Source organism: Boleophthalmus pectinirostris, unplaced genomic scaffold, assembly GCF_026225935.1.
Source record: "Boleophthalmus pectinirostris isolate CB_2022bp ecotype Guang Dong unplaced genomic scaffold, ASM2622593v1 HiC_scaffold_18, whole genome shotgun sequence".
In the NCBI taxonomy this organism is placed as follows: domain Eukaryota; kingdom Metazoa; phylum Chordata; class Actinopteri; order Gobiiformes; family Gobiidae; genus Boleophthalmus; species Boleophthalmus pectinirostris.
Genome location: NW_026571133.1, coordinates 30620270 through 30647408, shown reverse-complemented (window position 1 = coordinate 30647408; position 27139 = coordinate 30620270). Strand labels below are relative to the sequence as shown.

The following is a 27139-nucleotide window of genomic DNA, read 5'->3' as shown; positions in this document are numbered from 1 at the left end:
TTGGACTTTTAAAAGGGCCACCCCTACAACCTTGCAACCTTTCGTTCCAATGACTATAATGTTGAAATGCTGGGGGTGGTACAAATTTCATAAAGCATTTCCAGGGAAGTCATGCTCTTTATTGTGTGTGTGTTTTTGTGTAGTAGAAATAATGATGCGTTTCGGAAAAAGCCATGCGGTCTGCAGCGAGACAGCTCATTATAGAGGCAGGTGCTTCACAGCTAACGCACTCCGGATTTGTGTGGCCATTCCCATACGGACACACACACACACAAAACACACACACATGCCAGCAGGGACCGGCAGCACAGGGGAGAGAGGGGAGGAGAGAGAAAGGGTGTGTGTGTGTGTGTGTGTGTGTGTGTGTGTGCGCGTGTGTGTAGAAAGAGGGGGGCTATCTCCAGAGGGGCCTGACAGTGACATCACAGAGGACGCTTCACCATGGCAACACCACAGCTAAGCCCCCCGCACACATAGTATCCAAAAAAATCTGACACGGCATATAGCGAGGGTCCGCACCACTGCAGCAGAGAAAGGAAAAATAGGGCAAGAAATGAAAAAAATGGTTTGTGTTGTAGCTTCAATGTGTCAGACCAATTTGGTGGGTTAAAAAATAATAATAAAAAGAGCAAAATATGGATTAAAACAAGAAATTGCGGTTTAAGGGATACTGTGAATTAAAAAAAAAAGACACGCACACAACATATATATAATTATAACTAACAAAAAGGCCAACTAAGCAAAACCTCAGCAGCAAACCTTTACCGAGAGGTTAACTGCAGTCCCATTATGTAATAAACAAAAGATAATGTACTTGTTTTTAAAAGTTCTGTTCAGACAGAATTATACCATGTTATGTTTGGATAGACAGACTGATTCACAATGGGGTGCTTTTAGAAAATGCCAGAAAATAACAATATATATCTTGCTTTCTAATATGTCATCTCTGTTTGTGGAAATGGACTCATGGTCAATTTGATTTGTTTTATGGAAACACAAAAAGCTTGTTTTAGGCACTGCACTGAAAAATGCTCTCATGCACAATGTAAATGTAATTTGTGGTTGACTTGTAGAGATTAAAATGATATCAAGATGAAACATGAAGGCACATATTTTACAATACACAGTCTATTGTGTATTATTCTTTTGTTTCAGTTTCCATAATTGCATTCAAGTGCAAATATATATGCTTATTGGTGGTTTAGCTTTTACGGCAAAAACATTTTGTTCGATTTTGGGACTAGCCCAGAGAACAATCAGTAAATCCTTTTGACTGTATTTTCCATGCCATTTTTACATCTTCAATTTGCTGTCTCCAATGTATGCTATTGGGTCAAGAGCAGAAGGAAAGTGGTTTGCTAAGGTGGAACAAGACCGAGGAGGGACTCATTAGGCCCAGCATCTCTTCTTTGTCTAATCTTGGAGCATCCTTTGTGGGATTAGACAGATTATACAGTTGAGACACATAATCTCATAAAAGGGGCTCTGTGCTTCTCCAGCATTAACCCTTGCTAAATTTAAGACAAAACTATCACCGCACAGCATGGGCTACATCTGGAGCTGCCCCCCATGTTTACACCCCCAAATCTTATGCTCTGGAAAACACATGTGACAACATGATGGATTCCCAAATAAAGACATAGATACAGCAGGGTGACAAAGATGGCTGGGGTCAGAACATGTAATTTCACTTACTTAGGTTGTGGGTCTGGAATGAAAGGAAAATTTATACAGTAAATATGCTGTATTTATACAAACAATATTGTCCTCAAGTTTTTATGATTCAGGCCAACATGTTCTAAATGTAATGTGCAGAGGTATAGAGCCATTCTGGTCATGTGTTTTAAACTATTCCTACTGCTACTGTGTGGTGCCACATGTCTCTTATCTTGCCATTAGCTCCCATATAGAAGGGGAGGCAATACCAATAACAGGTATGTGAAGATGTACAGTCTTTTACTGTGGTCTAATGCTGGATTTGCTGTGTCTATTTGTGGATGGTCAAAAGTATGCCAATATACTAGTAGTATTCTCTCTTCTCTTCTTGTGAAAGACATGTGTCTGAGGCCCCACACATACGGCTGCCATAGCAGACCTTGCACAGGGCAAGTTTGGTGGCAACAGTACCACTGGCCCAAGCATACCACCTCCTACCACAAACAAACACTTCAACAGTGTAACTCTTGGTCTGATCTCTACATTTTTATCACTGCAAGATAGGCATGCAGTTCAATACAAAATGTCAGCACTCTCATAGTCCTCCCAAACCCTCCTGTACTTTGATTTCCTGTCATTGTTTCATGTCTCTTGTGTCTTTCCTTGTATCAACTATACCATTCCTTCCAGTCCTTTCTATAAGTTCACCTGTATTCTCTCCATCCTGTATCTCTCCTGTATTGAATTTCTTCTCCTCCTTGCTCCATCAAACACAACCTTTCTGCGACCCATATCACCTGCTCCTCTCACTCCTTCGTCATAGCAAGCAGCTCTCATGGCTGTACCTTTCATCCTTTTTCAAACGCCCCCCCTCTCTCTCTCCTCTCCTCTCTCCTATGACCATCCGTCCACTTTCCCCTCCTTTCTATCTGCCCATCTCCTGCTGGCTGGGAGGCGGTCTTTAGTTAAATATTAATTAGCCAGCCCCATCCCGTAGGCTGATAGGGGCACACAATGGAGGATCGCTGCATGTGCCTGGGAGCATCGCAGTTAATGAAAGGCGCGTGTGAAGGACGAGGGATAAGAGGGAGATAGATAGAGGCTGTGGGCTGGTCCAAATGTTATATGCACATGATGGGGGCTAAAACAAAGACTAGGACCTCCACTGGAGGTTTAGGTGGAGCTAGCTAATGATCTGACTGATTGCCATCGCAGAGAAGAGGCCCTTTCAACAACTGGTTAATCCGTATCAAACCAAAAGATATGTTTCAAAGGCTGTTTGATACAAAGACTGAATAGAAAGGATTGAATCAAAAAAAGGACTTTAAAATTTTGAGAGGGCAGTGCACAGTGTAATGAAAATTGATGTTTTAGAACTTTATTTCATAACATTTTTTAAACCTTGGAAAGGAAAGCTCCTTTCCAAGTCTTTTCATTACAGAGGAGTTTGTTCACGTTCATCATGATGTAAAACTCATTATTGTCTTTTTAAAGCTGAAAGGTGCACCAGGTATTATTATGTTTCTTGTATTGGGCTCCACCACCTCTTTGGCTCCATGGGGATATTTAATGTTTTTCCTGGATTGTTCCTTGGCTAGGTACTTTTCAGTTATACAATAACACATGCTCCAAATACAGTCAAAACTTACATTCTTATTGAGAGTGAAGTCACCTCACCACAGATCCAACTCCCCCCCAGAAAAGTTCCATAGTACACCTTTTATTACATAGAAACTACAACTGGCCCAACAAAATAGGAACAACTTCATGCAACAAACAATATCACACAATATTATTAGTATATGGTGTGGGCAAGGGAGGTTCAAACCAAGAACTTACTGAATGCTCTACAGAATCTGAATGCTCTATAGCATCTACCTTTAATTCAATATTACCAATTATGTCTACAAGTTATCATTTCTCTTCACCTATACCATCTGCCCTTGTGAAATAACAAATCGACAGCCCTGCTTTACTGTTATTAAAATGACTAAAGCTTATGAAACTGTTGCTGTGGAAACTAAACTGATTTTTAGTGCAAATAAAGTGGAGCGTAGGACCATTGTAGCAGATCAATGTGTTGCTCATTATTGTGGACCTCCTGGGTGTGCTTCTCCGTGGCAGTGCACAGATAACAGAGGCTGACCTTGGAAAGCGATGGGCAGGTAACAAGTGCAATTCTGCACAGTGAAAACACAATAAAACACAGATGGAGATGCCAGAGAGCAGAAGAGACTCTGCATATTGGATGTTCAAATGATGCTTCTGTATAACATCAAATGGCATCTTGAGAAGAATGACAGCACAAATCATCTATATCTGCAAGACTTAAGGCCAGCAAAATGGAGTTTGTTAATGCCTATTTTCAAATTCTACTTCAAGGTGCTTATTACTTAAAACTTCACAGCTTGCTTGGTACAAAGATATGGTATTTCTTCATTCTCTGCTCCTTTCCCAGTTATACTAATGACAATGTCCATTTGGTTAAAGGGCTTAGGGCTTAGGCATTCATTATATATCCAGCAAAGTAATAATTAGCTCATACATGTTGCTGGAAGTATGTACAAGATTTCTGTTTTATTCTAATTTTAACATTTCACTATGTGAACCAAGCTCCCACTAAAATCTAATGTTATCAAACTATACTCAGTCTTTACAGTTGGCCCCACATACATTCTATTTTACTTTACCATAGCAGAAATACTCTCACTCGTGGGTATGACTTTTACACATCTTAATTACAAGGGCAACTATGCCATTTACATAAGCATTATGACTGTGCTGACAGTCAGCATTATGATTTAAGTACAAATGAGAGTGAGGCCCAGATATAAGGAGACAAGAAAGCAGCTGCTCCAACTGCTGAGGCACCACGTACCAGCAGCTAAGTATCACCTATATTTAAAAACTCTAATTACTGGTACTCTTATTCAACAGAGGCCACCGACAAATGTAATATGAGAATAAAGGTTATATTTGAGAATGCCAATTATTTGAATGTCTATTTTTCAACTTTTCCTAAGCCATAAAAACTGCAAGTTATGCAGCTCAGGCTGCTTAAAAGTTCTAGAAAAAATGTTTGGTCTGACAATAATCACCATCTTAGAAATCAGAAAAATGTCAAAAGAGCTATAGTACACAGACAAATGTTATGATGTGGGATAGAAAAGGTACTGGGTAATCATGGGTTTCCCATACTTACAAATATGTGCATTTTGTTTTTTACATGAAATATGTTTTAAAGCTCCATATATTTTTATCTGGTGACCTTAACACTGCAATACAATTACATTCTTGAGACACAAATATTACTTTTGCTGACAGTGCACCAACAGTAAATAGGACATCTGTAATAAAATTTCCCTTTGTTATGGCTGAAACCTGCCCCCTGCACACTGAACATTGCATGCAGTGTTAAGATGACTTCCAGGGGTGCTTTTGAGGCCCGGCCATGACAGTTAACAGCCCCCTCCCCTCCCATCTACTGTGGCACCACATTATTCAGAGCACTGTAATAGTCACACACATGCACGCTCCCACAGGGCACTGCCCAGATTTAATCAGGCGGCACTAACAAAGACACTTTAATTTTGGATTTTGGAAATTCAAAACCTCGCATATAATCAAAAACTCAGTTATGCATATAGATCCACAGCTGAGATTTCCCTCTGATGATTTGTCTTTTTTTGTGAGCGTCTGAGACCTGGTTCACCTCCCCCCAAGACCCCTCCTCTTAATCTAACACTAAATAGGACAGGAGACAAAGCCAGGCTGAGCTGCAGGCAAAAATCAAAGGTACAATCATGGAAGAGAGGCACAGCCAAACATACCACTTTTAAATAAGCCTGAACTAAAATTTTTCTTTTAAAAATAAATTAGTATAATGTGACACAAAACAGGCAGTTGCTTCGTGGCATTTTTTGTCTAATCTGTTGGTCTGTTCAGATTTAAAGATGCACTGTGTAACACAGGGTCCATTTCCTGCTTGTCTATATGGAGAGGGCACTGATTAGCATGCTTCACAGTGCAGCATTAAACCTATCACCATGGAGACAAGGAGCTAATGGCACCAGACCAAGTTACAGGTCAGATCTGTGGAGAGGCAACCTTGTTCACCGAAGGCATTTTAGCCTTAAAATATTTGTAATTAGATGAATGCAAGATAGATCAGTTAAATGCCATACTGTGCAAAATTCCAGACAAAGCAATAACATCTCCAGCGAGACAAGCAAATGGCCTACCCTTCACCAGAAAAGTTACACAATGCACCTTTAAAATAATGGGCTTGTGTGTTTGCATGCACATGTCATAAGCCAAGTGATACAAGGTGAAGGGGGTCAGCGATGTGGTCTGTCCCATTATGAAACGCTACACTGAGGCCAACTCCTGATTTAAACATCAGCTGTCATAAATGTTTCAGAAAGATGGAGGGAGATGGAGAGAATGCTGGCTGCAACTGAGGGAGAAGAAGAGAACAGGGTGGGAAAGAAATGTACAACTAAAAAAAGATAGCTTTGAGATTAGACTGAAAAAAATAAAGATATTAGGATTTATTGATTTTAAATATATAACTCTATATATTCTTCCTTCTATTAGGTATATAAAGACAAAATGATGATGATTTTCTCTCTTAGTGTCAGGTTGTATGCTGGGTGTTTTTTCCTCTGCAACTTACTGGCTACAGAAATTAAACAAAGTCAGAAATTAAACATCATTACCAAAATCTGCCATCTTGTGTAAGCAAGAGAATTGCATCATATTGATGGAATAGCGAAAACAAACTAAAAAAAATTAACAAAACAGTCATGGGACAACCCCATTGACTATTGGATCACAAGGCCTACTGGTCAATACAGTTACCAGACTAATTCCAGAAGTTCGCATCAGTTAGCATCAATCTCCATTGGTTTAATAATATGATACAGTTGTACAAGATGTGACACCAACCGGATCTCCATATCAAAAGAAGAAAGGTATATACGCACATTTCATTTCACAAGCAGTATTGTCTGGTACAAGTCTGAATTTCCTTTTAATACATGCAGAGCTGCTGTATTGGACTTCATATGTCAGAAAAGGTTGAGAGCGTTTACACACAGCGGCTTAGTAAATCTGTTGTGAAGGGAGGCGTACAGGGATTTGACTATAGTCAATTTGTTATGGCCATGGGAAATGGTTGTATTTGTTTTACAAAAGAATAGCGGGTCAGGGTCATAGGAGAAGCCTTTTACTGCCTGCCTCTGATGTCTAATCAATAGCTCAACAGTTCCTAAGAGCAGATGAACTTGAGGTCTTCCTGTCCACTCCACTCACTTCCAGCTTTACGATCTACTGTCTCAGTTCCTGACTTGAGACTGTCAACTATTTACAAAAAATAAAATATTGTGAATCTTGTTTTGAACTTATGAGATATCTGAATACATCATTGATGAAAAAAAAAATGCAAAAAGGGCTGTTTCAAAATGCAAGTGATATTGCTGCACCTTTATGAGTAATTTTACATTTGTCTGATACTTAACCTCCACATACTTTTAAAGACATGCTTATATTGGATTGGCATAACATTGTCTAAATGTTGTTACTGGGATACAAAACATGTATTTATTTATATCAATATCAATCACAGCTATTAAAATATAATAAAATTACAATGTTTACATAGCTCTTCTATGATAATGAAATACAGTGCAGTTGGATGATCACAAGCGACATTCTAATTTGAGACAGTGGCGCCACCTACTGGGATGAACATGCAGAAACACCTCACGGTCACTGCTGCCTCGAGAGCTGCTTAAGTTCAAATTCAATTAACTAAATGGCAGAGCATATTAGAGTAAATGCAGAATGAGCCTGCTGAAAAGAGGGTAACTGTTGTGGACAAGGGCTGATAATCAAACTCAATTATTTCTGAGAGCTCACATTAAACATCTCATTCAGAGGGAGATCAGGGAGGGTCAGACTGCTGTAACTCATACTTAATGGTATCTCAAGCAGAAAATGGATCCCTTATATACATACAGGAGGAGTAATGGAAGAGATGGCCTCTGTGTATTGTCCCCAGAATGTAAAAGGTAACTGGCTATAATTATGGAAGAAAACTGAAAAGATGGGTGCAAATCCAGCCTAATAAATAAATTTTATACCATGGAAGACTAAACAAGTAGAAACAGGAAGATACAGTATATAAAACATAAATAATTCATTCAGAGATGTTCTTCTTTACAATAATTTTATTGCATTTTTAATTAAATTTTTTTACTAGGTAGTTTAGTTAAAAGGAAGCCAATTTAAAATGTATATTTATTGTCATTTTACTATTCTATTTTATTTATAACTCATAATTCAACTCATTTCACTAATTTCATTCTCTGGTTATTTATCCCCTATAGAGGATAAATAAAAGTCAGTCACATCAGAACAACATGGCTTCTAAAATATTGGAATCAGTCATGAAAACTCCCATACTCATTAATCTCTATTCAGACTGATAATAAAATAATTATACCACTAAAACAAATTGTTGTTACACATATCTATGTGGTGACTTTTGAAAAGTGTTCAAAATAAAACAAAAGTAAAAAAGCGGGATGCTACTCACCAGGACATATTCAGGCTGACACTCAGTGGACTCCATGTGGCTAAAAGACAGACAAAGAAAAACATGAATGGATTCAGACACAATAGTAGTCTAACATTGCAACATCAAGATCAAAAATGGGTTGCATTCATGTGACATCACATGTTCACAACATGATCAACAACAGAATCTCTAGTTTCTCTCCAGTTGAGCAGGAGGCCAGGTCCAAATTCTCCCGCAGAATGGTTAAGATCGCTGTAATTACTGAGCCCATCTACATAAAACAAACAGGCCTGACACAGTTCAACATCCTCATAAATAAACTAAGTAAAATACTTTTTAACAATAGCTTCAGAAAATGGTGCTATGAGTAATACGGCATGTTTGTGGAGCCAGTCCCTAACAAATAATGATAAAGTTCAATGTTTGTGCATCATAAATTTGGACATGTCTTCCATAGAGAGTCTCCATCTGAAATTATGACATCATAAAATTCTAAAACACAAACAGAAACCTATTGTAACAGGTGCAGTGCATGTTACACCACTACTTTGAGCTTGTTTTCCCATGGCCCACTTCCCAGCAGCCTTCTTTCCACCCCTGATATGATATACTCTACTGAGCATTAAGTTCAGATCTCCTGGGTACCATAACTCCACACATGATGGATACAAATCACATGTCAAAAAGCCCCCTTGTGGCCAGCCTAGGAGGTGAACAGGCTCAACTACTGGGCTCACTTTGTACTACAGACTAGAGTGAGAACCATCTGAAAGACGCATGCAATTATGCAGAATGTTTTAACATCTTTCGTACAGCTCCCTAATGTATGAAGGCCCCAGTGGCCCAGGGGCAAAGCTGTGTCCCACATGAGCACAGAGAGGGCAGATCAAAGTGCCAACAAGTGCTCAACCCACAGGACTGAAACAGTTACTACTACTATAACAAGAAAAGTATGGTATTTTGTTGGCATACTTCATGTATCAATGAATTAAGATTCATGTTATGATCACATGTTTTACTGAAATCAAGAACTACTAGTAAAGAAATCACAATTTTGGTTTATAGATTATATCAAGTAATATCATGTTCATTCCTAGTAATCTGTCAGACAAAGCAACATATTTTCAAGAAAATGTAACCATATCATATCAGCGGTGCAAATATTCAAATGATTCATATTGTTAAGATAAAGTCTAACTGATAGTGTGAAAAGCAAATAAAGCCTCTACATAAGAAATTATAGTTTTAATGTTATTTGTGCTACTTTGTTTCTGTCCAAGTCCAACATGTCTGTTGTTGCATTGTGGCACTGACAGGCCCCAAGGGTCTGCCGCTGGTATCTTCAAATGACAGAGTGTGATCCACATAAACAATTATTCTGTAAGACCAGTGGCACTCCCTAAAACCACAAACTCAGACCACAATACTGGAATCTTGCCCCACATTTTGTACATTGCAAACAGAAGACATACATCAAACAGAAGACATACATCGCTCTTTTCATACTAGTAAAAAGATTGAGCTGATTGAAGATAAGAATCATGATGATCTGTGGCAACTTTTGAACGAACAAAGAAACATTTCTACATGCATGTTTCAGTTTAAATCATGGTTATTTTAATAAAGGGACACTAATGTAGCCTTAGTGGGAGTGGGGTTCCAGTGCCTACTTTCTCTATGAAGATAATGTTACCTTGCCTGTAAATTTCAACTGTATGATACTTCTAGCTTGTTTTAATTGTAACATGAGAGGAGTCACCTCGCCAGTTAAATGCCATACTGTTGAACACTCCAGGCAAAGCAATAACACCTTCATGGAGACAAGCAGGGGACGGATACATTAACACTTTTTCCTCAAAAAGCTCCACTTCTGGCTGGGACAAAGCAGAGCTAGATAAGGACAGTTGGTCACAGAGATGCCTAGACAGAGTCCATGATTTAGGGCAGCACAGACGGAAGAAAGGGTCTCTTTGATGTCCCATACCGGGCTGACTGTACACCACAGAGCACTATTCCCACGGTCCCTATGCTGAACTAATGCGCGGATGCACGCTCCAACACGCACGCCCCTGGTGCCAGCTTTTCTACAGCTTTCAACTGCGCTTTACGCACATGGTGAAAATCCCAATGTAACGCGATATGGCTACGCTGTGATGAGGCTGGGCATGTCGTGGGAAATGACAAAAAAATTCAACAAAGAACAGAAATTGAAGGCACTTAAAAAAAAAGGATAAAATACGTCCAAGACTGTAAGATGCCCACGACCACACTAATCGATATAAAACATTAAAAAGACAACAAAAACTGTTCAAGAAATTTAAATCCTCTAAAGCACTTAATAAATAACACTAAATAATGGAAAATCATTTAAATAAACCATCTCACCTTGCGTCCCTACGAAAGAAAACCAAACGATGACCGAAGTCCGCACAAACTAGGTACACTCAAAACCTTTGAGCGCGACAAGCCGCATAAGAGCCCCCCCTGTTTGTACTTAAAGGTATTGACCCATTAACCTTTTGTCCCTGGTTTGATCACTTCCGGAGAATTTGAGTTGCACATGTCATCCAAGGATGTCCAGAAATAAGTTAAATTGAGTTTTGAATGACTTTTAAATGTAAGTGCCACAAGCATTTTTATAGCCAACTATTTGCACTGTAGGCTAACACTTTCATTTGACTGGCTAGTGCGTACAGCTTCTGGTTTGACTACAGGATGTGGCGTGGTTTAGTTCTATTGCTTCATATGCCGAGTGACCGCGTGTGTTAAGTTACTTTATATCTTTTGTCCTAAATATTAACTTTTAAGCGTTTTATGAATAGCCTACCTCGCGTCCTTTTCCCTTTCTGGTGATTGTTTCGTTTGGTCACATACGATGTCGGGCTTGTGCTCCTTGTCTTCTTCACTGATGACAGATACAACTAAGCTACACGATCCAGGTGATGTTTTCTCTTCAAAATCTATTTCTTCTCGCTTTTCATGATTTGTTGTTTTGCAGGTGTCTGTTTGTACGTCAGCGCTGGAGCCACTAGGGGGAGACAACTTCTCAGATACAGATTCAGGGGAGTCTTGTTGGAGGTCTGTGGCACTATTTTGTCCTGTATCTTCATTTGGAGTGGTTGGACTTGGATCTGGTGGAGAATTGGCTCCAGGGTCAGCTCCAGGTGTCCCCTCCTCTGGTGTGGTCTCTGTGGTGGGACTGTCCCTTATCTTTTCGTGGCAGTGCTCTTGATCATGGCGCTGGCTTTGACTTCTGCCAAGGCTGTACTTGTCTTTAGCCTTCTTACTGCTGCTGGGGCACTCTGGGGATTAGACAAGGGTAAAAATTTTAAGTAGGATTGGATGATATGGGGAAAAAAATATCAGGATATATATTTTATCTTGATTTTCGATTTGATCTTCTCCAAAACAAGCATTATAATGGCTTTTAGTACTGATCTCATGAACATAAACCATACATAGTTTTAGCGTAGTGTAACCCAAAAAATAATAAAAGAATCCCTCCAGAGTTTGAAGTCCGATCAAAAACACATGCTTATCCTGACAGAGGACTGGCTGTAGACCTCTCAATTCCAAAACCCCAACCATATCATGGACAATTAGACATGACTAAATCTCTATTGCTGAAATGTACATGTATTTGCAATATAAAAAGCAAATGTAATATGGTTGAAAAGTTTTTTCATAGGATATATTGTTCTTGCATACAAGTTTAAATGGGTTTGGGTGCCTGTGTTTTCTGACCTTTATTGCTCTTGACCCTCTTCTTCCTGAGCAGTCGCGGCAGTGTGCCTACATGACTGTAGCCCTCACTGGACCTCACATAGCTGGCTGTTCGAGGACGCATGGCCTCCAGGTCGTCCGCCGTGGACTCCCGCACTGTGTCCAGTCCTGCTTTGTCTCCATCAAAGGACACACTGCCTCCTCCAGACTCTGGCTCAGACTTGTCAGTGGAGCGGCGGAATGACAGGTTGGTGAGGCTCCCGAACCATTTTAATGCTTAAGACAAAGGACAGTGTTAAATAGTGATAAATAAATGCATAACAAACAGTGAAACAAACATGATGTTCTTTTAATTCTTTTGTATTTTTACTCTATATTAGGATGCAGCTCAATGTGTTTAAGTATTCAAAATAAATACATTTTACCACGAAACAAATATGTTACAAAATACATTCTAATGCTGTTAATAATGTTAATAATGTTAGTACTATGTAACTTAAACTCTTTAGTAACTCTGAAATACTAAAATTTCCAAAGTATTTTCCCAACACGTTAATATTAAAGAACCTAAAAATGTGTAACTTTTCACTTTGAAATTGTTGAATAATATTGAAAAACATTTTTGCTCCTGCAGGTAGTACCTTATTTTTTGGAAAATTTACTGAAGAAAAAAATACCACATTGTTACTGCCTTGTTGAAAACATGGAGAGAATATATGTCCTTTTTAAATTTGTTGGCAAACTTGTATTTCCATGCTTAATTCTCTTTAAGAGTGGCAGATGGTTGTGAATTAGCAGTAGTAGCATTAGTCTTTGACAGTCATTGAAATTAGCAGTAAACGGAGGTGGTAGCACTGCAATAAATCCTAGCTCATGTTTGCCCTGGTACTTCATACACATAATACAAACATAATCACAATAAATACTCACTGAACTTGCGCAGACTCATGTTGTAACTTCAGTGTGAGCTAAAATAAGACCAGAGAAGATGTTTTGTCTGTAGCAAACAAAGCATGAGGTGCAGTGACACACACTAGTTAGTACACTGAAGTTTGACAGAAGTGAGAGATGGAGAGGGGCTACAGCTGGGCCACGCCACTTCCTGTCACTGATGAGATGAGCGTCGCTAACAGGAAATGAAAAGATGAGACGACAAGAGCTGTCAGTGTTCAACAAATTCTCACTATAGAGGAAGTCAGGGTGCCATGTTTAGGTTAACACAAACACCAAGAGGAGCGCAGGCTTAATATGGCTGTGTTTCCCATCAATGTTAATACTTCTATTTTTGACAGTGCAGTATGTAAACTTTTTGGTGGAGGGACTGTCACGTTTGTCTCCATAGTGATTTTATTGCTTTGACAGAAGTGTTACACAGTCTAACTTGCATTTCTTGCATTTTTACTGTACTCTCCACAGATTTGACTTGTTTCCATGGAGATAGATAAGTTGAGGGCTATACTGTGGAGCAGTCCAGGCAAAACCACATTTCCATGGAGACACACAGAAAAGTTACACAGTGTACCTCTAAATGTTTGAAATTATGTTAATATATAGGGCAGGTTACTTTTTTGCCCTGTGATTGTTTATTCCAATGATGCTATTATACTGTAGAAAACATAGTCAGTCACATTTTATAAGATGTCACTGATTCAAGTTGCCTATTCAGTTTTTCAAAGCCAGTGTTTTTCAACTCTGAGTTATTATTGAAAATGTCTTTTAGTTTGTCTTTAATTATGGCAATAGTAATAAATCAGTAGATGACACTGTTTTGTCCACCATTTATTTCCAAAGCAGTCTGCATGAGAAAGAGATTTTTAGCATCTATCTAATCTAAGTTACATATTCAGTTCCCCTTTCCCATTATACTGTACTTATTTCCATGTATTATTTGCAAGTTATTGACTAATCAAAACCCAGATTTATTTCTGTCCACTTTTTAATGGTATGCGAGCATGCATGTTGAAATAATGATAATGCATGTAAATGTTAGTCTGAATGATGCAGCTTTGTGTTTAGGGTCAGATGTTTGCTAGATGTGCAGTTAACTGTCCATGTAAATGAGATTAGCTAGAAAGAGCTGTATCTGTCACAGTGACACAGAATACTAATGTGCACAAATGTGTGTTTTGACAATACCCACCAATCATTTCCATATACTGTAGCTGATCTGTGTGAGTCACTCTTGTATCATGTACTGCTGATGTCCATTTACCTCTGTTGGTGAACATTACACAGGTTCACCTTCATATCATAACAATGCTTAAAATAGAGGAGTTTTCAACACTAGATAGATGTTTTTCACAGGTTTTCACTTCCTACAGAGTTTTGGGTGTGCTTTTGCGAAGATGACTAGTTCCTTCCTGTTCACACACCACTTACACGACTTCTGAAATTAACACCCGCATAAGGTGAAGTACTAAAAAGAGATGACATACTTACTTTAGCTTAATCCTTTAAAATGCAGTGACGTTCAGATATGCCACTTAAATTAAAGGTTCACTGTGTAACTTCTCTGTATGTCTCCATTAACATATTATGGCTTTGGAATGTTCCACAGTATGGCATTAAACCTATCTTTCTAATCTTTCTTTTATAGGTGTTTAAAAAAAATATAGAAAAGAAAAATATAGAAACGTAAATTCTCACCGTGAGCAGGGTCGCCTCTCAACGGATCTGGCCTGTGACTTGGCCTGGAGGCACCACCTGCTTGTCTACATAGATATAGTTTAATCCCATACTGTGAGTCATTCAAGGAGAAGCTATAATGGCTGATACTCCGCCAGAAAGAAGTAGCTTAGGGCATATCTAAGTAAACCTTACCTTCAGAACATTTAGAAGTAAAAATACAGTACTAATGCTACCACTACTCTGCAAGATGCCACTACTACTACAACTACAACTTGCATGCAACAATTAAATATTAACTATTTAACTACCATAAAGCATTCTTCCCTTAGTGTTTGTATTTGATGGACTGAGCTTTAGTTCTACATAGTGATTCCCCACCCTCTTATCTCATTCCCATTATTCCCTGTACATGGCTGTTCTTTTCAAGCCTGCTTTATCTACTGAATTGTTGATAAATTGCTCGAGCCCTTTCCCATTAAATAGCCATTACTAATATTGACATTCCACAGTTACTTTACAATTGTGGCCCTATTAGCAGCAGCATGCAGGCTCATTGGTTCTCACAATAGCATATTACCACCACACCAATCAGTGGACCACTTCTGTATTGACTGTAATTACAGGGCAATCAAAAATGTGGACGAAATACATGCTTTCTTATCTGGATTCTGTGTTTCCTCTGTCCAGGTTTTCATCATGTTATTAGTTGCCATAGCCACTGGGATGCTGTGTGTGTTATTTCACCTTGATGAAAAACAAGCCTTTTAATAATTCAGCGGTGTGCCAGCTTCACACAATGACAAATATTGGTGGCTTTGACCCGAGGCCATTGGCTGTGGGAGAAGGAAATTTTCACACCATACTAAATACTAGTAGAAAGTACATGTTTTGACTGACATTGTGGATTAAAGTTTTGATTACTTTGCATACTTTTGTGTACTTTGGATTGCATTTAGTCTATCCAACTACATTTTTTATGTATGGGTGTGAGGTTGGCTCGTATTGTTATTGTAATCTTTTGATTAGTCTGAATTTATTCCCAACCCTCTAGCCCCAAAAGTGAACAGACTAATGATTAATGGGATGTTTTTGTTACCTTTCATGCTCGTTGATCCACTATGACCAATTCACGGTACTGATGTACCCATGTAAGCCTGTGTATATGTCCTTGTAGACTTGTAGAATGCTGTAGTAGATCTCTTGAGAGCATAACTGGAGCAAGTGGTGTGTTTCTATCTTTATAACTGCAGTGATGAATATTTATCTGTCAGTTTTAGGTTTGCTTTATTTGCCATTGTACAGGATAGAGCACACCTGAGTCCACATAGAAAAGAAACAGTTCTAAAATGTGAAAAGTTAAACTTTTAATTATTAAAAAAAAAAACATTTGACTTTCTTTTATAATGGAACATAATAGAACATCCATGTTGACATAAATGCGTATGTCATAGGTATGACTTTTGCCCAAAAAGGAGTGCAAAGAACAAAACTCTTACCAAAAAAAATCTCACCATCTTCTAACAACGTAATGAGCTTTCTTTTGCATTCTTCAGAGCTTTTACATCAAACCATATGGACTATTTATACATGAGGACAACTAGTAACTGTTATAGCTTGGTAACCCAACTATTATCATTGCAATAATAGAAAAGGACCTTTGAACTTCACTAAAAATAAAATGTTAAACCTATTTACAAAAATATATTATGTCACCTTTGTTTCTTGAGTTATATTACATTGATCTAAAATAAATCATTTGGATGAATTATTATTTTTTACTTAATAAAAACAGAACATCATGTATTGAAGACAGTGACAAACTAGCGTCATACATACAGCATAATGCACTTTAGGACGAAGAGTTTACCTTTCAATATACTGTACAACCTACAAGTCCACAATAAAGCTTTCATATGGTAATATATCCAATTTCTGCCAAATGTATGTGATGTATGTATACATCTCTATAGGACAAAAGAGCTAAAACTCTATACCCAGAAAGTTGGCAAATTCAATTGGCCTCATACTTCATGTGTTTCTCCTCTAGAGACAGGGTCATGTGTAGGACGGGGCACTGCTACTGTAACATTTACCTCCTATATGTTTCCTCCCTGATGCTTTGGCCTGCTTTATTTATAGCTACTATTTTATGATGTGTACCCTTATAGTGGTCCCTCTGTCCTTTAAGCAGCCTACATCTTTTTTCCTTTTTCATTTGTTGTGTGGTGTCCAATAAGGCTGAGAACACAAACAGTGGTGATTGTAAATTGTGAGAGCTGAGAGAAAGGTCACTGTGACTGAGATCAGATTGTCTTGTCATCTAGCCCTGTCATTTTGTAGTGATGTGGCCTCTATCTGTCATAACAAGTAGGAGGTAAAATGCTGATTTATTAAAGCCATGCTGGTTGTCAGTGTGATTGTAAAGGTGAGTGTGTGTTTTTTTGTTTTGTTTTTTTGTGATGTTTTGGTAAATGTGAAAATTACAATTAAACACATTACATACAGGTTTGGCTGAGCCCTGTCTCTGTACCCATGCCAATCTCGCTCTTTTTCAAGCCAAGTCAGTTGTCTTTTTTTCAGCGTCTAGCCATTAATGTGTTCCTTACTATAACAATTACAAACTTCTGGGCTTCTATAATGCAACTGGAAAATATCCACTACCAAACAGTACAAAAGCATCCTCTTCTGGGGCTTACAGTAGAGGGCGCCATAGACTCATCATGCACGACTCATCTGACAGTCTGTATTTATAAGACAAGTTTATTAAAGGATCAGAGAAGCCATTCAATTCAATTAATTGGAGTCTCATTATCAGAGCAAGGACTTATGTATGGGTCATTAGCCCAAACATGTGTGCTCCGTCTACTCTCTGTGGAGCTGCTGCCCTCATCTGTGTGTGTGTGGTGAGCTAGCATCTATATTGTGTACTCCCCAAAGCTATGGAGTGCCCAGGTATAACTCAAAAGTGATAAAGTCATTGTGATAAAAAAAAAAAAAAACTCATAAGAGAGCAATAAAAAAGACAAATGTTGTTTTAAATTTCAACACGTACAGCAGAAAGCCTTGATTTAAACGTTGTAGGAGCTATAAGTTATGTTGAAGTATATCTTTTTAGATGTGTATGAACGTGGATTGCATTTTACATTAAATCAGGTTATACTCTAACAATCACATAAATTATTTAACAAATGATTGACTTGGCTTGTCACAGTAACAAATGTTGATGTGTGCTATTTTGTGACAGAAAATATGATTAGAATGATAATGTTGTTTTGTAAATAAAACTTGAACTACAATAAAGTAGTTAGTATTAGTGATTGATGTAAATGATTTAACCTTCTCCACAGGCAAAAACTTATCAAGCTGTAAAAATGAGACATTTTTCCACACCTGCAAATTATAGGTTCATACGGTATTCATTTCTCATTCATTGGTCATACTTTGAGAATGGCCAATCTTGTCTGATCTCAGAAGCTAAGCAGTGATGGGCCTGGTTAGTACTAGGATGGGGATACTGTCTGTATTGTATTGTTAGGAGAGAGACTTCACCCACGTTGTCTACTATGAATGTGGTTTGTGGGTGAGTCACTGAGGGTTGGAGGGGCCAATAGTGCAGATTTATAGAAGAGCTTCACATAGCTATGAAATGTGTTGACTTTTGCATCATTGACCTATATAGCTGAGAAATATTACCATAAATATTAGCATTCTTTGATGATGAACAACAGATACAGCTCAAGGCCTTCTTTAGTCATTACACACAGTCAGTCACACTGCAATGTTTTTCTATCTGTGTCTTTTACTGAAGGTCAAGCACATTAATAGCATATGTGATAGTCTTGTGTGCCTGTATACTGTGTAGGTGACTCATCTCATCCCTGTGCATCTCAGAGTAACACCTCAAAATAATGAGCAGTAAAATACAAGTCTAAATGTAACATAAATATATTTTTACTACATGATCCATTACAGCCACAGCAGCCAAATGGGAAAATGCAGCCCAAATACAGGCTCAGAGAGGCAGGGTCCATTAGTTTAAGGAATTGATGAAAGGTGGTAACAGCTTGGAGGCAGGTGCATAAAAGAACAAGGCAGTGCAGGTCTCCCTAACAGGTGTGTATCGGACAGCAAAGTTAAACAAGGTGGAAAAGTACTGAGGTGTTAGTCTGGTAAATGGAGCAAGGAGAGGATGAAAAGAGGACAGGGCAGGGCATAAAGAAAGTACAAAAAGTCACTAGTGAATCCATGGTTTATGTACGGTTGTATTACATGGGAGAGAATGTTCACCCCTGAAATTTAGGGCTGGATTGATACCAGAATAATTGCTAATCGTTAACTAGATTACACAGACATAACTAATGTACCTATAAGAAAGTAAATTACATGTACATGAGTTTAATAGGCCCATATGATTTTGTATATGTCACAACATTTCTTAGTCTTCTGCTGCTGTTCTTGTACTTAGTGGTTGAAATTTCCCTTTTGTAGGACATAGAAAAGTTCCCTTATCTTTAAATGAAAGTCACTATCTCCAAAGTTTAAAAAATACAAAGATACAACATTACATTATTTTACATTACATTAAATTACAACATTTATAAATCTAAGAAGTTGATACTTGTTTATTATTATTAGCGTATTATTTACAAATGCATTATTATATGGAACAGGTAACTCCTCTTCACACCTCTTCATACTTTAAACAACATTTTATTTGGGATAACATAGCATTACCTGCCAAGTCAGTTGACAAGAGTTTAAGAGTGTAAAGTGTTAAAGTCAGTGCTTAGCCTAGTGTGAAGGGAAGAACTGTTGTCTTGAAACTAGGGTTGCCTACGAGTCTGAAGTAAAATATTTTCCCTCTACAGCATCCTGTTAGATGGATTTCTCAGCCACAGCCAGTAGACTGCACCTCGCTCTATTTAGAGAAACGGTGGCAAACAGTGCTGCAGGTCACACATGATTATTATAGACACACTCTCATTTTGGTATAAGTCACCTTGCCTTTATCCCAACCCCTGAGGAAATCCAACACAGCACTTTAGAATCCAGCAGCTAACTTACTGCATAGGATGCTCGCTGAATATAATGGAGTATCCAATCATCATTCAGGACCAGTATGCTGCAAAATTAGGCTTTACCAACATGTAATTTCAGACGCTAGCCTCTAGGGGACTGCACGGAGCTGGAATGAGCGCTCATAATCATACATACGTACGTGCATTTATATGTGCGTTTACTTTAATAACATATACAGTATATGCACCAGTGGCAGAGTGGTTAGTGCTGAAGTTTCAATGTAAGTAGGTGGAGTTTTCCCTGAGGGATATGTATATTCTGTTTTTCCCATCAGCCAAACTTACATTGATGTAATGAGACCACCAAATTTCCCAAAGTGCACAGTGAATAGGATTTCTTCGCCTAAATATCTCAGAGCAATAGACTGTGATTGAATCGAGATTATCCAAAATACACAGCTGGGATAGGCTTATGAACTCTATATAAATCTTTTCTTTTTTTCATTGTTTATGGAAATATACTCTGGGCTCAAAATAGACATTCATTTATGCTGACTCATTCTCTTCTGGCCTTAAGGCTCTATAAAAAATACATTTTCATCAAAGAAAAAATATTTTTAGAATGTGTGGAAATATTCCCCAAGCACTGTTCTAGTACTTTGTGATGTGACTTGTTGCCACTAGGGGGCGACATTAGTCATGCATCAATCAGACAAGATCGATTAAGGTGTACTATGTAACTTTTTCTGGCTGCGGGTATGCCACGACCATGGAAATGTTTTGCCTGAAATGTTCAGCCATATGGCTTTAAGCGCGTCTATCTCCATGGAGATAAGCAAGAAGTATTAGTATCTTGTTACAGGTCAGATCACACTAACAATGCATGTGTTTTAAGGCAATTTTGAGCAAATTTTGAGCAGATAAAATAAATGATAGACAGATAGATATATGAAGTTTACTTTCATACTGTGGAACATTCCTGTGTAAGCTATAACATCTCCATGGAAACATGCAGCTGACGAACCCCTTACCAGAAAAACAACAACAACACTGATCATTAGATTACTGCACTTACTGCAAAAAGCATGCCTCTTTAATTGACATTCTACAGATAATTGGACGAAAAAGATGGCATTTAATCCAAACCCCACATGGGTCCAGATCATGGTCAAAGCTAAAGCCATTATCATTTTCCACATTTTCCAACATCTGAGCACTCGGTTCTTATTAAAGGAAATATTCACAAAGTTTCAGATAAAAGCAGCCTTAGAGGTTACACTTAGGCCTAATTATCCACATGAGAAACAACTTTTGTTCTAAATATCCCACTATGCTTTCCACTATGCTTCAGAGAGCACACTGTGCTTCTATATTTCATGTGCGTACTAGTGGCAGCTTAGTAATAATCTTTTCTTATTCTCCCAACACGCACAGAGCTGGCACAGACCTTGACCCACTGCTTGTGCAACTGCCATACTAAAGAGCATTTCGCTGAAATAATGGAGCTCTATCAAGGCAAACAAGACAACAACAGTGCGCGGACTGGTAATAGAAAGGCACTGTGGTATTTGGGTTGGTATTTTGATGTTTTTGTGTAATGAATTCTTACTAGAACTTACAAAGAATATAATGGCCTCTTAATAGCATTTAAATTAAACCAAAGATTTTTTTTGGTATTTTATATTTACATATTAAATACACTAAAAAGTATATATTTTATTGATAGTATAATTATTTCATTAAATCTCTTAGCATTTTGCTTGTGTTATAAAATCTTTCTACATTGTATTGTGAAATAAATCAAAACTATTTGCCCCTTGTCAGACTCAAAATTTACAATAGTCTATTTTTGCATGACTGTACATAATTGTCAGTACCTGATCTTGTTTGTACTTGGACTGGAAACCACCGGAAACAGTGGTGTCTGTTGTAGTATCCTTAAGCAAGACACTTCACCCACATTGTCTAGTATGAATGTGGTGAGTGTGAGTGATTGGTTGTGGTTGATGGGGCTGATGGAACAAATTGGCAGCCTTATTTCAGTTAGCTAAGCCCAGGGCAGCAGTGCAGTGAGGGAATAATGTACTGTAAAGCACTAAATCCAAAGCATTATTTTCTATCATTACTAAAAACATATTAAAATCACTAAATGTCCTATGAACAAGATGAAGAGATAAGCATTCAACTTCACCTGTTAGTTGTTTTTTACTGAATAGTCTTTTGATTGTCCTTTTATCCTTCACATCTGTCCCTTGTTTTAGATCTTGATTCTGCATCTGATTCATATGTGAAATCCATATGGAAAAGCACATAGTTCAACCTTGAGTGTCCTCTATGCAGCTGACTGAGAGGGTGTGACGGAGAGGAAGAGACACGGGAGGGGGGTGGATGATGCAAAGTCATCAATTATTTATGGGTGAAATCTAATAAGAGGTGGGAGTTTAGATGAGGAGCCACTATTGATAGAAAGACAGAGTCCCCATTTGCGGCAAAATCATTCCCTTGTACAAAAAATGAAAAATAAGATCTAACGCTAGCTAAATATGCCACTCCATCTTAGTATTTGCATCTATTTAGGATAATGTTCTCGAATGGTATTTTAATTAGATTGTATGTGACACATGACGTAGATACTGTTCTTATAAATGGAACTTGTCCCCATGTATGTGGGGATGCATAGTAATCCATGTGTTGGGGGTATGCATAAATTTGCATGCAATCATGAAGTAGATGGAATTGCTCATTAATCAGTGTGTTGGCTATATCGTTATATTTCTGCAATTTCAGCCATTACTGCTCCTGTATACTTCCTGGCCACATGATTACAGTTTTTTCCATTAACAAAGAAACTATCCAACATTTTAGTCATTTTGTAATGTATTTCACAACAAATCTAAGAAATGTTGTGAAAAAGTGGATTGTCTCAGTACCAAATGCACTCATCAATTGGTTTTTAAGGTTAGGATTAATTTATTGTTCCCATAGGGAAGTCTGTCCTTTGCAGGGGTTTGCAGGCTTTACTGCTGATGGGCATCTCCTCAAGAGCAGTGCAGTGCTTGCTGAGCCACCTCCATGACCTTATTGCTAGACTTGGTTAGGGCTACGTTCACTGGAGGATTTTACCTGTTGTGCATGTTTTGGGTTGATGGAAGAAACCAGAGTGCCCAGAGGAAACCACCCAGACACAAGGAGAAACATGCAAACTCCACAGGACCAGGCGACCTGATAATCAAATCCGGTACCTTCTTGCTGTGAAGGGCACCAGCCACTCAGCCACCATGCCATATGTAGCTGTAGTTTTGCCCTTGAATAGAAGAATCCACGAAAGTTGGTTTGGATGAACATTAGAGTGTGGATTATGACAATGAGTGTGTTCTATGACATTTTATAATTGGTGTTATTAGAATATGTAAAACAGCTTATGGCTGTAGCAGTTATTAGCATGTGGAAAAGGTCAGGGTTGAATCATGAAGCGTGGCGGTTAGCTGTCATCCTGACAACAGGGAGAGGACAGAACTTATTGACGATGATGCTGTGTTGAGTAACTACAGACTAGCCGCTCGTAAATTGATTTTTATTCATGACATGCCCCAGATTTGTAACTTTTTGTCATAATGGTTGGTTTTGAGTATGTATAAGATCTGGTTAAAAATGGCAAGATCATTGTTGATTAGGATTTCAGATTCTTAGAATGGAGGTTTGCTGACATTCTCGCTGTCTCCTGCAGCAGAAGACAGTTGTCTGTGTGAACAAGATAAGCTTTCAGTATTACTTGTAGAAATGAATTGTTCTACTTAGCGTTTTTAAGGATGTATCTAACTTAAGACTTACTGTTAAAAGTTAGACACACATATATGTATATACAAATTAAAAAGAAATAAACGTGCGTGTATGTGTGTGGGTATGAATGGTCTATGAAATTAAACATAAAAGTTTTAAAAAGTATATTTTCAAATATGGCATTGCATTTTTTATTTTTTCTAATTATTATATAATCTATAAGCTTTTATTGGCCACCTCTTCTACTAAAAGTCCATAGTTGCCCGTGAAGTCAGTTTTCAACACTTTTCAAAAACTAACTCTATAATTCTCTCATACATTTTCTGGCAGTCAACAGTATAATGATCCAGTACAGGTAAAAAGTGCCTCACAGTGGAGCCTCTGGGGCAGAGCTTGGACTAAATGTCAGCCTCTGTTTGTTGTGAACTGTTGTGCTGTCCATATTTGCATACTTATTTGATTAGTGGGCGAAGTGAGTGCCGCTTCACTTCCTCATTAGGAGAGTTTTGGTGTCTGCTCATGTGTGGATGCACTGACAGCTCAAGTGCTGCTCATACTGTACAAGGCTTGAGCAAATGAATCCTCTTTCTCTCAAGCACCAATAAATTGTCTTGTAATTGGCCCTTCAAAGACAATTTTCTATGTTCAACTGGGTTGTCTCTGTGGCTTGTCTGATCAGATTGCAGCAGGGTTTTGAGTAGATAGTTTTTGTTTATTTATTTCAAATGCATTTCACCCTGTAATTGTGGCTTCTGTGAACTTGCCACATAAGAGCCACTGAGAGTCTTCAGACAGGAGGAGTGGGAGCTGACAGCAGACCTCATTAAAGGTCATGATATTGATGATGATATTACAACAGATGATTCAGAATTTGTCACAATTTCAAACAGAGTATATTAGTTGATGATATGTAAAGCAATTTCTGTTCATAGTGTAGTACATAGTCATGTAGCACTTTTGGCCCAACTCTGAGGCAGACACAGCATTCTCAGCTCTGGCAGTTTAATGAATATCTCTCCTCTTTCTTTACCTCTGTTTTGGTTATGTCTGCTCTGACTTACACCTGTCCTTTGTGACTTAATAAGTGAGACAATTAAAAATGTTTAGTTACATTGGTTAGTTAGTAATAGAATACAAGACAGAGTCCAAGAAGAAAAAGAACAAGAAAAATGACCAAAGTGGATTATCTTTGTCACATACACAAAGTTAAGTACAAAAGCTGTAGTCCGGGTGCGCACTTGAAAGCCTATGGGGATGTACTGATCTATGCACTGACAGTCTCTAAATACAGGCACAACAGCAGCCGCCTGTCCTCTGTGACATGGCCTTTCTCTGTATCTCTGCACACGGCTCCGCTCCACAAATGTTAAAGGCACAGAGTCAGGGGAGATCAGACAAATGTTGGAACACATCAGGGACATTTACTGAAAAGGACCATTCAAGGAAAAAGGAAAGGTATACCTCCACAGCACATACCCAAAGTTAAACACAACCAAACCTGCAAAGCTATTTGGTCCAAAATGGCTACAAATTACAAAATATGTAGTTGTACACCCAGGATGATTTGGGGCTGTGTGTGGACATTTTCAGCCATTTTTCAGTTTTTAGCATGCTTTAGATTTGTTCAAATTTTAATTGTATTCCACACTTCACTTACTGCACTAGAAAGCTGGTCACACATTTTGCTTGGAGTCAAGTGCAAAGCGTCATGTTTTCATTATTCAATATGCACAGGGACTTATGAACAAGCATTTTTTATTATTTTGTATGTACATTTTCATCTTTGGTCTGCAATATTGAGTTCAGTTGGTGGTCTGTCACCTGCTTGTTTCTATGAATATGTCATTGCTCTGCCTGGAATGTTCCACAGTATGACTTTAAATCGTTTTAATTTACATTTATTAAATTGCATTTGGTTTTATACAAATATACCTAGAAAAACAGGCAATTTGACTGTGAGCGAGATTGCCTCTATATAGATTTTGCCTGTATCTTGGTTTGGTTTGGTCTCTAAAAGGTAGAATGCCACACTGTGAAACATTCCAGACAAAGCGATAACATCTCCATGGAGAAAAGTATTTGGCAATCAGAAAAGTTATACAATGCACCTTTAATCATTTGAAGAGAATGGCTGACAGTGCAGTGTACTAAGTGACTGGATTTGATGGTCATTCTAAAATGGTGGATCAGCAGAGGGACCTCATCTCCAACATGTTTGATCACGTATGAAGTCTCACATTGAATGCCGCACACTCCTAGAGAGACCTGCTCCGATTGGCTGAGCTGACCGCTTGCTGTGAGGTGAAAATGAAGTGTTACAGTCTTTTCTCACCTAGGCTTGCGGTGCCTTGTAGAGACAGATACGGGTTAGTGCTCCCATTTTTGCTCAAGCCTATAAGGTTACTGCCCCACACATCTGGAGCTTACAGGGAGAAAAGTGGCTAAAAATGGTTTTATGTTGAGCTGGAGGTAGACAAGAAGCAAAAGTCTGAAAAGTCGGCAGCTGGGATTATAAATACATAACCTTTGTTCGTGCCTCTGTCCCCTTTGTAACCTTTCTTTGTGAACTACAACACAAAAGCTTTTCAAAGCACAGCACCAAGGTCTGATTCTTCCTGACAAGAGCTGAATGCACAGCCTACACATCCAGGCACAGCTCTTTACCAAAATGTTTCTTTCCTTTGGTGATGTAAGTTGTGTTAATAAATAAACAAAATCATAGAAGTCAATATAATTACTAGTCTGCATTCAAATCAAACCTAATATATAACTGAAACTTTGTTATATATATTTTGAGAAATTAAATACTCAACCCAACCCAGAAGTCAGTGGTTCAATCCCAGCTCCAATCTGTACATACTATTGTGTTCTTGGACAGACACTTCACCTTTCTTGCTTATATATGAATGTGATGTCTTTGACTGAGTGAGTCAGTGTGGGTGATTGGAGGGGAAAATGGAGCTAGTCTATCCCTGTGCAGCTTGGGCAAAAGTAGTAGCCTGTTATCGGGGTGATTCTATAAAAAGCATCTTTGAGCATGTAGAAATGTCCTTTAAATCAAATGTTTACCAACAACTTTGAATAAAAGTTAATTTAAAGCAATTTCAGAATGGTACAAACCCTAAAGGTGCACTACATATTATTTTTCAGGTGGAGGGCCCATCACCTGATTACTTCAAAGGAGATGTTATTGCTTTACCTGGAATGTTCCACATGGTATACACCCCATGGAGAAACACAGATGACCACCTGGCAAAGTTTGAGATCAGGTCTGTGAAGAGACAAGCGTGCCCAGTGTAAGAATTTGTGCTATTCAATGTATCTATATATTTTGCCACACCACATTCTAGACAAAAAAAAACACCCTTTGAGATAAAACATTTTTCACTTTTTACCATATCAACTTTTTTTTTTCCTTTTCTTCTCTTTTCTTTAAATAAGGCAGTATACTCATATAAAAAATGAATGAGAATGTTGTCAAGTATCAAAAAAGAGCCAGGATTTCACAGGAGAACTCTCTTCAGGTCATGTCTGCCATATTGCTAGACTGGTTTTCCGCAAGCAGACAACAGAGACGACGAATGCTTCAAACACCATGAAAATGCATATTCAACCATCACAGGGACTTACAAAGATGTTTGATTAAGTAAAAAATTGCTTTTTGCATCGCCCAACCAGTATAAAGAATATATGTATAAAGCTTTATTTGAACACTTTTGTTCAAAGAGGGTACTGCAAAAATGTGACTACACTG

The 27139-nt window shown here is 38.2% G+C and overlaps 1 protein-coding gene and 1 long non-coding RNA gene across 2 annotated transcripts in view; one reads left to right on the top strand and one right to left on the bottom strand.

The window, feature by feature from the left end:
- sh2d3ca (SH2 domain containing 3Ca) overlaps positions 1-13029 on the bottom strand; it is a 63123-nt gene extending 50094 nt beyond the window's left edge. The window contains exons 1-4 of the mRNA XM_020940222.2: positions 12890-13029; positions 11981-12235; positions 11064-11538; positions 8255-8294 (exon numbers count right to left, since the gene is read on the bottom strand). Coding sequence (XP_020795881.1) covers positions 8255-8294; positions 11064-11538; positions 11981-12235; positions 12890-12908 — 789 coding nt within the window. The 5' untranslated portion in view covers positions 12909-13029. The remainder of the gene's footprint in view (positions 1-8254; positions 8295-11063; positions 11539-11980; positions 12236-12889) is intronic.
- LOC129408935 (uncharacterized) lies at positions 10772-26739 on the top strand. The gene is made up of 4 exons (XR_008632185.1): positions 10772-10853; positions 11235-11314; positions 12015-12206; positions 26536-26739. It is a non-coding gene; the product is annotated as an uncharacterized LOC129408935 (long non-coding RNA).
- The last annotated feature ends 400 nt before the right edge of the window (positions 26740-27139 follow it).